We start from the raw sequence: 12,614 nt of genomic DNA on the forward strand, positions 1-12,614 counted from the left end.
CAGCGGAGGCTACAGAGCCCGGTCTTCCAATACGGACCGACTCGGGGGCTTGGTCGCCCACTCCACGAGCCTGAGAAGGTACACCAGAAGCAGCCGAAACAGGGGTTATCATCATGACGAAAAAAGAATTCATTCACGAATGTGCCCCCACACCCACCATGGAGCCACAATTAGAGGCAGGACACCCAACAAGAAGCTATCGCCGATCTTGCCGGGGCCTCCTAGGGGTGCGTCGTGAGTATACGCCCCACAAACGTCACCTTAAGAAACCGACAGTCCGTCGAGATCGGGTTCAGTGACGAAAGGGGGATTGACAATAAAAGGTTCCCCTCGCTCTCGACGTCGGGTACTACAGTTCTACGGGTGCAAGAGTATGCCTCCCCAAGCACCCGGGCGTCAAAATAGAAGAAGTCCAAGGGAAGAACCAGAACGAGCAAAAGGTCGGCAGGAAACGGCAAGCAGATAGGAGAAGAAGGGGGAGAAAAACGAAACAGAAGGAAAAGGAAAAGATGCCCAGCAGAATTGGAGAGGACGGCAGCAGGAGCACAAGGCTAGAAAAGGACAGAGGACTGTCCCAAGGAGCATCACACTCCGGCAGCCGTCCACTAAGCCCCCACACGGCGACAACGAGCTGAGCGGGGAGGGGGTTAGTACACGAAAGCCAAGGCTTAGTCTACCACCGAGAGATGTCAACTTCATGGAGCACAAAGATATTCTGACGAGACTGGCGTGCTGCAGCCCAGACGTCGACTTGTGGTGGTGGCGGAGGGCAGGTGCGACGAGACACCAGCCAATCAGCAACAGGCAGGCAGAGGATGAGCAGTTTGCTGGTTACGGCGGTGGCCAGGTGTTGGGGTGTGCTGGGTACGATTTGCTCTCTGGGCAAAATGTTTTGGCGATATTGGTGGACGTATCTTCTATATAGTATCTTGTACTTTGACGTAATGATGTAGGGAAGAGCAGGCTCAATCTCTCTTGAAAGAGATTATCGTCACAATATATATTGGGGGATTGGGTAGCACACATTGTGTGTTCAATATAACAACTATGATATAAGCTACCTTGAGGCTACCTTGAGGTGCTTCCGGGGCTTAGTGTCCCCGCGGCCCGGTCGTCGACCAGGCCTCCTGGTTGCTGGACTGATCAACCAGGCTGTTAGACGCGGCTGCTCGCAGCCTGACGTATGAGTCACAGCCTGGTTGATCAGGTGTTGGGGTGATGATATAAGATGATATCAATGAATACAATGGTAAAGTTATATGGCTTAGGTACATATATTGGGGGATTGGGTAGCACATAATACAGATACAGCAGATACAGATAACTACTACATATTTACTTCTAATTTTGTTATGAAATTAGATTATTTCAAAGTAAAAATAGGTTTGATCATGTTTTGCACTCAGCACCAACATTATAGTGAGCAAATACCATATTTCTTCATTACTTACGTAATGCTAGCAGGATTTGGGTAATTCTATAGACCAGTTGCGATTTGTTTACAAACCTAATGTTCTCTAGGTGTGCAACCAGTCTTAACCTGATTATTCTTTCAAGTATTTTATAGGTGATGCTTGTCAGTGATACAGGTCTATAGTTAAGTGCCTCTTCCCTATCCCCTTTCTTTAAAACTGTTACCACATTTGCCTTCTTCCAGCACCTGCGCAACTCTCCCATCGTAAGTGACTCATTATTGATCCTTGCTGGAGGCACGCTGAGGGCCTGCTCTGCCTCTTAGTATCCACAGTGATACATTATCTGGTGCAACTACTTTAGTTTCATTGTGATGTTAGCCGTTTCATTAATTCCTCTGCCGTCACCTCTACATCTGATAGTCTCTCCTCTTCTAACAATGGGAGCTGCTCAGGGTCGGTTGTGAACACTCCATGAAAACTGGCATTCAGTACCTCGCAAATTTCCTCATCACTTTCCAAATATGCCCCTTCTGTGTTCCATAGTTTTATCACTTGGTCGTTCACCGACATTTTCCTTTCAGTACTATGCAGTACTGGTAATTTAGGTTTTTTTTTTTTTGCTTTGATCGCAGTATCATTCTCAATTTCTTTCTGATACTCATATGTTAATGTAATTGTTCCTAGCTCTGTTGCATCTAATCCTGTTGTCCTCTGTACTTCCTCCACTCCCTGTGTGTGTGTATGCATGGTATATGTAAGTATGCCTCCCAACACTGATTTTTCACCCCCCACCACAGGCACAGTTGACACAGGATGTGGACGAGACACAGACGGGGATGAAGAAACTGGCAGAGGCAGTACACGTGGTGAAGACCTCCCTCTCAAGCAAGCTGAAGGATGAGACCAAGCTGCGGGAGCAGGAGGCTGGCCTCCTGAGGCGAGACGTGGACCTCCTCAACACCAAGTACACGGAACTCCGGGAGAAATACAAGCCCAAAACCACAGCTGCTGCCTCCTAACTTCCCAGGCTCCCACAACGCCTTCTTACAGTGTATATAACATAACCGGTTACCTTCGTAAATTATTCACTATAAACAAAACCATTTATATAAGACAAGATGAATTATTAGAATGTAGAGAATGAAATGTTTTGAACTTACTGAAAATATTAACATCTTTTATCTGTTAAAAGTGTTACAGATGATCAGAAACATCTAATGCGACATAAAAACTGCACATGTTCAGCTGCTGCTTAACAATAATTAACATGTGCATATGACACCTTGATGAAATATTAACATTTCCATAACAACAGTATGGCTTGGCTACTGTATTGTTCATGACACCCTTGCTGCAGGATATACAACAACAGTATGACTTGGCTACTGTATTGTTCATGACACCCTTGCTGCAGGATATACAACAGTATAGCTTGGCTACTGTAATGTTCATGACACCCTTGCTGCAGGATATACAACAACAGTATGGTTTAGCTACTGTATTGTCCATAAGTTTCTCTCTCAAATGGGGTGAGAATAGCTTGAACTACTGCATGCCTTTGTATGTACCCCTGTATTTATACCTCGATAAACGTCTTTCAATTTCCTAAGCTCCTGCCGAGAAGTGGAGTTTAAGACTGGAGGTCTAGATATTGAGTGCATATAACTTGCATGACTGTCACCAATGTTGTCATGCAACACTTCAAGTTTTACATTCAAAGTAAGAATGATGTGATCAAAGTAGGTTAGGGAGCATGTAGTTGACATTAACTCATTATTATAATCTATTTATTTGTTATCAAATATTTCTCTATACATTTTAGTTATTTGAGTAAACTATTGTAGTGTGTACTGCTGCATCAAGTTATTGGATTACATATTATTTAGCTAATTATAATTTTTTGACTTGAGAAAATAGAAATACTATGATGTAATGTTGTCAAACTAAAGTTGTTTCTGAGGATGAATAATCCAGTGTTAAATGGTGGGTGGTGAGGGTGACTTGGTGAGCTAGGTGCCTGGTGAGCGCCAAGCTTCCCGAGCACCAACAGGCCAGTGTGACTCACAAGTATCTACTGAAGACCACAACCACAATTTATTCCATTCATTGGAAGCTAAGGGAGTCTGGGAGTACAAGATCAAGCCAAGAGGAAAACCCCACCGAAGGCCAGAGCACCCCAAAATTATCAACTGCATAGACACATTAGCAACCCTGTTAACTATACACACATACACATTTAGCCAATTACTACCATTACTTAGTTCAGTTCAGGACTGAACTTCAGAAAGACTTTTAGAGTAAAATGGTGAGAGAAGCTGCTGAAGGGCAAATGGAGTCCATGCCAGACAATCCCAAGGATAGCAAAACGGGCAATACTGGAGAAACGGGCACAGCAAATAAAGCCAAACCCTGGAAAGTAGCAGCCTGTCCTCTGAACAAAGACCCAAAAGTGATTCCATGCACCCACCAAACCCAGTTTATGAATGAAAAACGGTTTACACATGACTGCTGATTTCGTTCGAACACTTCTGGAACAAGTGCTTCACTGACTAATTTTGTTTGAACCACAACGCTGTAAATGCTTCACCCACGTACTACAAATAATTGCCAACAGAGGCTGAACACCTAACCTATGCCTATATATGCACAATATGCTAATATATTATAATATTAATTTATATTTGAGAAAATTCCTGTTTTGAATGAACTATATAAAAATTGATGAATGCATCTGTGGGGTCGATCGCTGGATGTAATGGACTCGAGTCGAGGACGGGTTACCAAATAGACAAACCATGCAGGCAAAATTGAGGCATTTGCACAACTGCTCAAGCTGCAGCTGCGAAGCCCAGACACTCCACACTAAAACACAAGAAGCCAAATGGAGTGTTGGATGCAGAGATAATGAGACCATCCTGGAGACCGAAATGAAGCCCCCCCCCCCCCACACAGAAGTCTAGCGGTGACTGAAAAAAATAGTAGTAGTAAAAGAAAAAACCAAAACCTCTGTTGGGTTCCGTAGTAGGCCCCTTGTTCCCCAGCCTTCCCGTTCCAGGGGATTGAGGTACAGTATGTTCTTCTGTAGCACACGTGTGATACCTGCTTGATGGGGTTCTGGGAGTAGTTCTACTCCCCAAGCTGGCTGGAGCACCAAGTGATGTGCCAGCTGGCTGGAGCACCAAGTGATGTGCCAGCTGGCTGGAGCACCAAGTGATGTGCCAGCTGGCTGGAGCACCAAGTGATGTGCCAGCTGGCTGGAGCACCAAGTGATGTGCCAGCTGGCTGGAGCACCAAGTGATGTGCCAGCTGGCTGGAGCACCAAGTGATGTGCCAGCTGGCTGGAGCACCAAGTGATGTGCCAGCTGGCTGGAGCACCAAGTGATGTGCCAGCTGGCTGGAGCACCAAGTGATGTGCCAGCTGGCTGGAGCACCAAGTGATGTGCCAGCTGGCTGGAGCACCAAGCTACTAAGACTGTCATCTGGTGGTCAGGAAGTGTAACTAACTAGTGGTGCTAACGGGCTAACCAGTATGTATACGTAGTTAACAAGATTTCCAATTTTTCTCCATGCAGTTGTTTATTTTGAGGTATTCTACCCTTAATGGCAGCTGTTTCCCCATAGCTTGGGTTGATCCCCAGACCCCACCTTTGAATCTTGCAAGTGAACCAGACGTTGCTTCTGGTTTTTAGCAGGTGCTTATTGTTAAGCGCGAGAGGCTTGGAGCTAACTAGGCTCAGGGAACTGCTGAGGAAAGCCCTCCCAGAAATGTATTGCTGTATTATCCCAAGGTTAAATTTAGGCCTTGGGCCAGATACTGAAACTGTGTGCATGCATGTGTGTGTGAAACCAATTTTCACCATTATTTCATTTCACCAAACCAATTTTCTCCATTATATCCACTGGGCCAACTACTGACCATCTCTATAAAAGCTGTCTAGCTCTCAGGTACCTATTCACTGCTGGGTGAACAGAGGTATCAAGTGAAAGGAAACGCTTGTGTCTTACCACTGATCAAACTTGGGATAGTCGGTTATTAGGCGAAGACATAGCATACTACACTGTGGTTATGCACTTTTTGTCATTGCCTAAGTGTAGTTACAGGATGAGTGAGAGAGCTACACTCGTGGTGTCCCGTCTTCCCAGTACAGTACTCCGTCATATACTGAAACTACGTTGTAGCTACTGACCGAATTGGCCTCCACCATCTCACTTAACGTGTTCCGTCTACCGCTGTTTGCGGAAATGAATTTTCTAATACTGTATTTTTGGGAAGCTTTGTTTAATTAGCTTAAATCTATGGCCTCTTGTTCTTGAAGTTCCAGATCCCAGGAATTATTCTTTATCAATTTTGTCAATTGCTATTACTATTTTGTATAGTGATCACATCGCCTCTTTTTCTTCTAACTTTGGCATATTTAACATCTCGAGCCTCTCCTTATAACTCTTGTTTTTCAGTTCTAGGAGCCATTTAGTTGCTGGTCTTTGCACTTTTTCCAGTTAACTTATATGCTTCTTAAGATATGAGCACCATACAACTGCTGCATATTCCTACTTTGGTCTCACAAAGGTTGCAAATAATTTTGTTAGTATTTCACCATTCATGTATTTAAAAGCAATTATGAAAATGGAAAGCATAATATATATTCCTCGCACGTTCTTTACATGGTCCTCAGGTGATAGTTTTACATCTAGAACACCCAGAGATCTTTATCAGAATTCCTTAAAGCTTTTCCACATAACTTGTAGGTTGTGTGGGGCCTATTTTCTCCTATTCTGCACTTCATAACATTCTGCATTATTCACAATGAATTTCATATGCTAAGTGGTGCTCCATATAGTTACCTAGATCATCTTAACTAGCATGCCATTCATCTAAGTCACTTATTGTCTATCTGAATCAGCTTAGTATCATCAGCAAATATGTTCATATAATTCTTTATTCAGTTTAGTATGTAGTAGATAGTTATTTGTAGACCATGAACATTACCGGTGCAAAAACTGAACCCTTTGGTACTCCACTAATGATGTTTCTCCAGTGTGATACATTCTCTTATTACTTTCCTCATTTTTCTAGCAGACAATTTTTCATCTATGTTAAGACTTCCTGCCACTCCTCCATTATGTTCCAGTTTCCAAAACAACCTCTTAATGTGATACTTTGTTGAAAGCCTTTTTTAGGTCCAGATAAATGCAGTCGACCCAACCATCTCTTTCCTGTAAAATCTCTGAGCCTTTATCACAGAAACTAAGTAATTCGTTACACAAGACTTCCTGATTGAGAATCCTACTGTATTTGTTGTTATATCACTTCTCTCTAGGTATTCTACCATTTGGTTTTAATTATTTTTCCAATATTTTGACTATTACACTTGTCAATGATACAGGCCTATAATTGAGAGGATCTTCCCTGCTGCCACTTTTGTGGGTTGGAACTATGTTAGCCTTTTTCCACACATCAGCTACAACTCCTGTACACATGGATGCCTGAAAAATTAGCTAAAGTGGAATGCTGAGCTCAGGTGCACATTCTCTCAGAACCCATGGTGAAACTCCATCTTGGCCAACTGCCTTGTTCCTACTTAGCTGAGAACTTTTTCCACTTCGTTTCTAGACCTCTATGTTGTTCTCTGGAATTCTAAGTATCTGGTTCTGTGAATATTTCATTTTGCACACACACACATTGGAACTGTTCATTTAATGTTTCATAAATTTCCTTTTTATTTCCATGAATCTCCTTTCCCATTTTCAACCTCTGAATATTATCCTTTACCTGCAATTTGCTTTCGGTGAATTTATAGAATAGGCCCGATTCTGTTTTACATTTGTCCAAAATCCGTTTCTCAATTTCTTTCCACCTCTCTCCTCACTGTTGTGTAGTTTTCTAACTTCTTTGTATCGCTGGAATGTTTGAGGGTTTGACCTCTTCCTATATTGATTCCATTTTTGTCTTTCTTGGTCTCTGGCACTCACAATTTATGTTGAACCAATCCTATTTCCTTGTTCTGCATCTGTTTTGGTATAAATTCGTTTGTGCCTTCATAATATATTTAACAATACTTGACATACATCTCTTTTACTTTCTTGCTTAACAAGCTTTCCCAATCAAATTCATGAAAGAACTTCAAGTTCTTCATATTATCCTTAACTGAAATAAGGTTTTTCAACTGCTTTTTTCCTCATTCTCTTCTAGATTGTAAAGCATTGTATATTTTATTTCCAATTTCCAAAAGGACAAGAACATTTTTACCAAAGGGTAGAAGGTACTGAAAGTCTAATATCTCTTCCCCTTTCTTGGCAAATCTCAAATCCAGCATCAAAAAAACGTCCCCTTCCCTTATTCTCATAGTCCGTTTAATGTATTAATACACGAATGTCTCCAGGATGAGGTTTACAAATCTACCGGTTCAAAGTCCTCCATTCTTGCTTCGAAGGCCTCCCAGTCTATGGATTTCAAGTGGAAGTCACCGAACACCAAGTCGTGATCTATCTTTATTTGCTCTAAATATAATCTCTCATGATCATTATGAAGCCCTCTCTTTTGTTGTCCAGCTCCTCCTCTGACAAGTGCTGCATGCGGGTGGAACGGAGACATGCATGATCATCACTTTATCATCCCAATTACAAATCTCCAGGGCAATTATGTCAACTTCTTGTGGGTTGTCAATCATTAATTTGTTTATCTTTAGTAGTTCTTTCACCAGAATGGCAACACCTCTACCTTTCCTAATTTTCATCACATCTTCAAATTGTGTAGCTCTCAAGAACAGAACCTCATTTAATATATCTTTGTTTCCTCTCCGTTAGTCCAACAATACCTGGCGTCTTAAGCTGTATCATATTGTTTAGCTCCAGTATTTTTTATCTCACTCCATCTATGTTAGTAGAGTACAGTATACCACTTTCAGGGATATATTCCCACATTCCTTGTCCTTTACTTCCTCTTTCTTCAATGATTTTGTTGGTTTGCTTTCTTTGTACCATTTCACAGGCCTATCCCTATCACCTTGTAGAAAATGTAATGGATTTCTTCTTTGTTTGCGTGTGCATGTGTATGTTGCCCGGTTGTTTTCATCACCGAGGGTAGACCACCTTGAGCCAACCAGTGGCCCAGAAGACAACTTTATTTGTGTATTTTACCTAATTGTTACATTTAATGGCATCAAATAGTTTGCTCTAATAACTATCATTTCTTATTTTGTGTGCTGCAGGATTTAAATTTATGAATTTAGTGATTCGTGAGCTCCGAAAGGTTGGCAACCGCTGACCTAGAGACTTAACTTGTTCTCCAATCTTGCTCAAACTCCTACATTTAAAATAATAATGTATTGAGAGTTCCAATATTGTGTGAATTTCTGAAAATAATGACAGAAGTAAAACACTGGGCACCGCTCCAGGTTCCAACAGATCATCAACAAGAAGCAATGATTTAAGACGTAACTAGACCAGCTGATGTATGGTTTTAAAAGTGTAAGCAATAGAAGCTTTACAATGAAGGTGAATTAATACAATCTTTACAATTGTATTAATACGTTGTTTCTTAATATTTAGTTTAATAAATAAAATTAAATACAGTTCAAGACTTTGTTTTACTTGACAAAAGGTTCCAATGTTTTGGGACACCTTTTCCCCGGTGATTTCTACTGAACAATCGCCAACTGAAGAGTGTTCAGTTATTTTAGAGAAACTTAATTATTCTATATTGTTCCAACATTCTCAAAAATGCTGAAAAAAAAATGTCAATTTAAAAAAACCCAGCGTTGAATGAAATAAAACGTCATTTTCTGGCCGAGTCCCGGAGCTATCGGGCTAATATGCGCTATATTAGTCTTAGGCTTCAGTAATTGGAGTTCTGCCTACTGGGTACCAGAGCCAGAACCTGGCCCCCCTCAAAGAGGCACAGGAAGCAATGGCTTAATTGAGACCCCCTTGTATTTAGGGGTACAGTATTCCTTGTCTGCCATTGACCAGGGGTTAGGCACCCAGAAATGTAGTCTCTCAAAACAAACCCCACTTTGTAGAAATTGTAAAAACCCAAGACCAAACAGAGAAATAGAACTCCCCCAAAAGAACAAAGGAAACAAGCAGACAAGCAATTGTCATTCACCGACACCGCACCATTTGTTCGCAGTCTTCCCCTCTCCGGGAGGGGGAACCCCTGATCAACGTGCCGGCCCCTCACACCTCAGCTTGGAAGCCGAGCATCAAAAAACTAAACCACCGACCAGAGAGGGGGAAGGTGCCAGGGAGCCTCCGGGGCTCACCCAGAAAAGGGCGTTTCATTACATTCAATGCTGGTTTTCTGTGGGGAGCCCCTTCGGGTTCCTAGAGCTACATAACCACACAAGTAAAAAAAGCAGAAGGCGGTTGCACCACGAGGATCAACTTTAAGACAAGACAACTGGCTGCAACTTGCAACCCAAATCCACACACTAACGACTAGGACCAGGAACGTTTACCACATAACAGGCGGCCACGACCCTGTTCGACCTCCAAAATCCCCGCGCCTGAATGTCAGCCCAGGACATGTTGCCAAACATGGCAGTCAAAGCAGCAAACTTACGAATGTCATAGGCATGAGGATAAACTGCAGGCTGGCTAGACTTAATAGCATGTGCACGGTCACAGAGGCCGAGGTGCGCAAATAACGGCACAAAGCCACAACCAGACAACACCTCAGAGCCCAGAACCAGACAACACCAGAGCCCAACATGACCAACCAAGCATTAGTAACCCACAGACCCCTACAGAAGCCCGCCGTCTCATTCTTCGCCAGAACAGATGGCTACAACCGAACAAAACGTCCACCAGAACCAAAGGAGCAGAAACCTCTGCGCCAGAGGAGAGCATAAAGCTCACCGACTCGACCCCCAGAGGTAAATGCCAACAGAAACAGAGCCTTCTGGAGGCAACCTTGAACAGAAGAGGCCGCCACAAGACGAGGAAGAGAGAAAAACGAGCACCCTTGCCCGAGGACCAGAATGGCTCAGGAGGTGCACGAGGCAAACCACCTCCAAGCCAGAAAAAAAACAAAAAACAAAACAAGCACAACCACAACAGGAGGAACAACGAACACGGCCGCCGCGTTGGTAGGCATTCTGAGCAGCACCTCACGCCCCAAACCAGCAACACCACCACTTCCTACTCGAGGGTCAAACAAAAGCCACAAAACCCCAGCTGGCAGCTGGCCCCAAGGGCGGGGTAAATGCCGAGCAGCAGGAACCCACATGCAAGTGAAGCCCAAGAGCACCAGGGAAGGCAACCCTAGAACCCAAGGGTAGTACTCACAGAGGGCTTAGGGGAGGAAGCCCTAAGTGAATGCAGCTCTTAGTATACTATAAAACTTCTATAATACACAAACAGCAGGAAACACCACAAGGGCACACAAAATCCAGCAAGAAACTGAGGCCAGAGTCAACATTTGCCCCAGAGTGCTTCAGCCACGAACTGAGGTGTTAGGGGCCGGTGCATGGGCTCTCCCCTCCCCCTCCCAGAATGGGGGAGGGGTATAAGGACAAGCACCACAGTGTCAGTGAATGACAATTGCTTGTTTGCTTGTTTCCTTTCTTCTTTTGGGGAGTTCAATTTCTCTGTTTGGTCTTGGGTTTTTACAATTTCTACTAAGTGGAGTTTATTTTGAGATGCCTACCTTTCTGGGTGCCTAACCCCGGTCGATGGCAGACAAGGAATATAGACAAATTTAGCGCATACAAGTCCTATATCTGTGGAAAGCCCAAGGGGCTTCCCACAGATATGTCCAATGAAAATTTTTGCCTACAAAATGGGGTGGGCATAGGTCAATATTTTCTGTTATGATGGTGATCTAGTTCTTCTCCCACTGACCAAAGCGGATATGGAACACATTATGGAAACATGTGAAAGGTATAGTACAGAAACAACCTAATATTCAATCCTGGAAATGTGCTGTGTGCGTTTTTTTTTTTTTAAATCCCAATCTAAGGTTACTAGGCAGATATATTCCAGTAACATTTTTTTTGGCCCTGTACTTCAAAAGTACAGCACAAGTTTTTCAATAAAGTATTCTGAAAAGCATCTGGGGAATGTTATATCCTCAAAGGGCCCACTCATAAAATTTTCTGATGCATTTAGACCTGAAGACTAGAACAAATGTCACCATTAGTGAATTTGGTCATGATGATACCTGGTCGACAGTAAAGGTATTTACCAGTTAATGTCCAAGCTTGTATGGATGTGAACTATGGAACCTACAAAACCACTGACCTTAGTGAGCTGAACTGTGAATGGAAGAAATGCTGTAGATGCATTGTGTGCATCCGTGCTTGTACTCATGGCAACCTCCTGCCTGGCCTCACATCCACACCCACACTCGAGCAAATAATTCACTAACGAATGATATAATTTTGCCCGAAAGAAATCGTCCAGTAAACTCATTCAAATCTTGTTTCAGGCAATATTTATCTATGGCCACTTCTATTTTTTCAGAAATAAAGCTTTATTTCCAGTAAACTCATTCAAATCTTGTTTCAGGCAATATTTATCTATGGCCACTTCTATTTTTTCAGAAATAAAGCTTAAGTGTTAGGAATTATAGTTTATGAATGAGTGATATAGATAATGGCATAACAAGTCTACAGGCGAGGATAACAACTCGTGCAGTTGTCCCACCTGCAGTTGTCATCTTGGGGGCAGCATCAGGTTTCTTTGGGATCTTATCCCCACTCATTTTTTCTTCGTTGTTGCTCTGATATTTGAGTGTGGTTCTATCATTCCTTTCTTGGTCGTTTCTCGATTCGCGTCGAATACTGTTGCCTCTTATAGCGTAGTGCTGACAAAGCAGCTGTTACTTGCGTTCGGTATCAGTGTGTCTCCGTAAGCTTGTTGCATGTTTAATCTGTGGCATGCACATGTGCAGCTTGAGTCCGCTTGGCATTTGGACTGTGTTCTAAGAATTTTCTTCTACACTTAGTGTCCCCTTCAGTCTTTGATTCTTTTTTGGTAGCTCTTTTTCCTGGCCAAGGCTTCCAGGTGTAGGATTGATGAGCCTCATGCTCTCCTCTGGAGATTGGTGTTTATTCTTTTGGTCCTGGTGGGTGTTTTGTTTGTCTGTAGCCAGTTCCATTTTGGGTGGAGAATGAACCAGGCGGCTTCCAAAGGAGCCTTTTTGTTGTTGCTCAGATAGTTATGGGTGGGGTGCATCATGTGCTGTGTCAAGTGGCAGCT

At 42.9% G+C, this 12,614-nt stretch overlaps 1 protein-coding gene across 2 annotated transcripts in view; it reads left to right on the forward strand.

Annotated features, from left to right (window-relative positions):
* Nucleotides 1-2,576, forward strand: part of LOC123764825 (putative leucine-rich repeat-containing protein DDB_G0290503) — a 210,886-nt gene extending 208,310 nt beyond the window's left edge. For both annotated transcript variants that reach the window (XM_069302692.1, XM_045753014.2), the window contains exon 16: nt 2,213-2,576. In XM_069302692.1, coding sequence (XP_069158793.1) covers nt 2,213-2,434 — 222 coding nt within the window. In that variant the 3' untranslated portion in view covers nt 2,435-2,576. The remainder of the gene's footprint in view (nt 1-2,212) is intronic.
* The last annotated feature ends 10,038 nt before the right edge of the window (nt 2,577-12,614 follow it).

This window comes from Procambarus clarkii, chromosome 48, assembly GCF_040958095.1.
Source record: "Procambarus clarkii isolate CNS0578487 chromosome 48, FALCON_Pclarkii_2.0, whole genome shotgun sequence".
Lineage (NCBI taxonomy): Eukaryota > Metazoa > Arthropoda > Malacostraca > Decapoda > Cambaridae > Procambarus > Procambarus clarkii.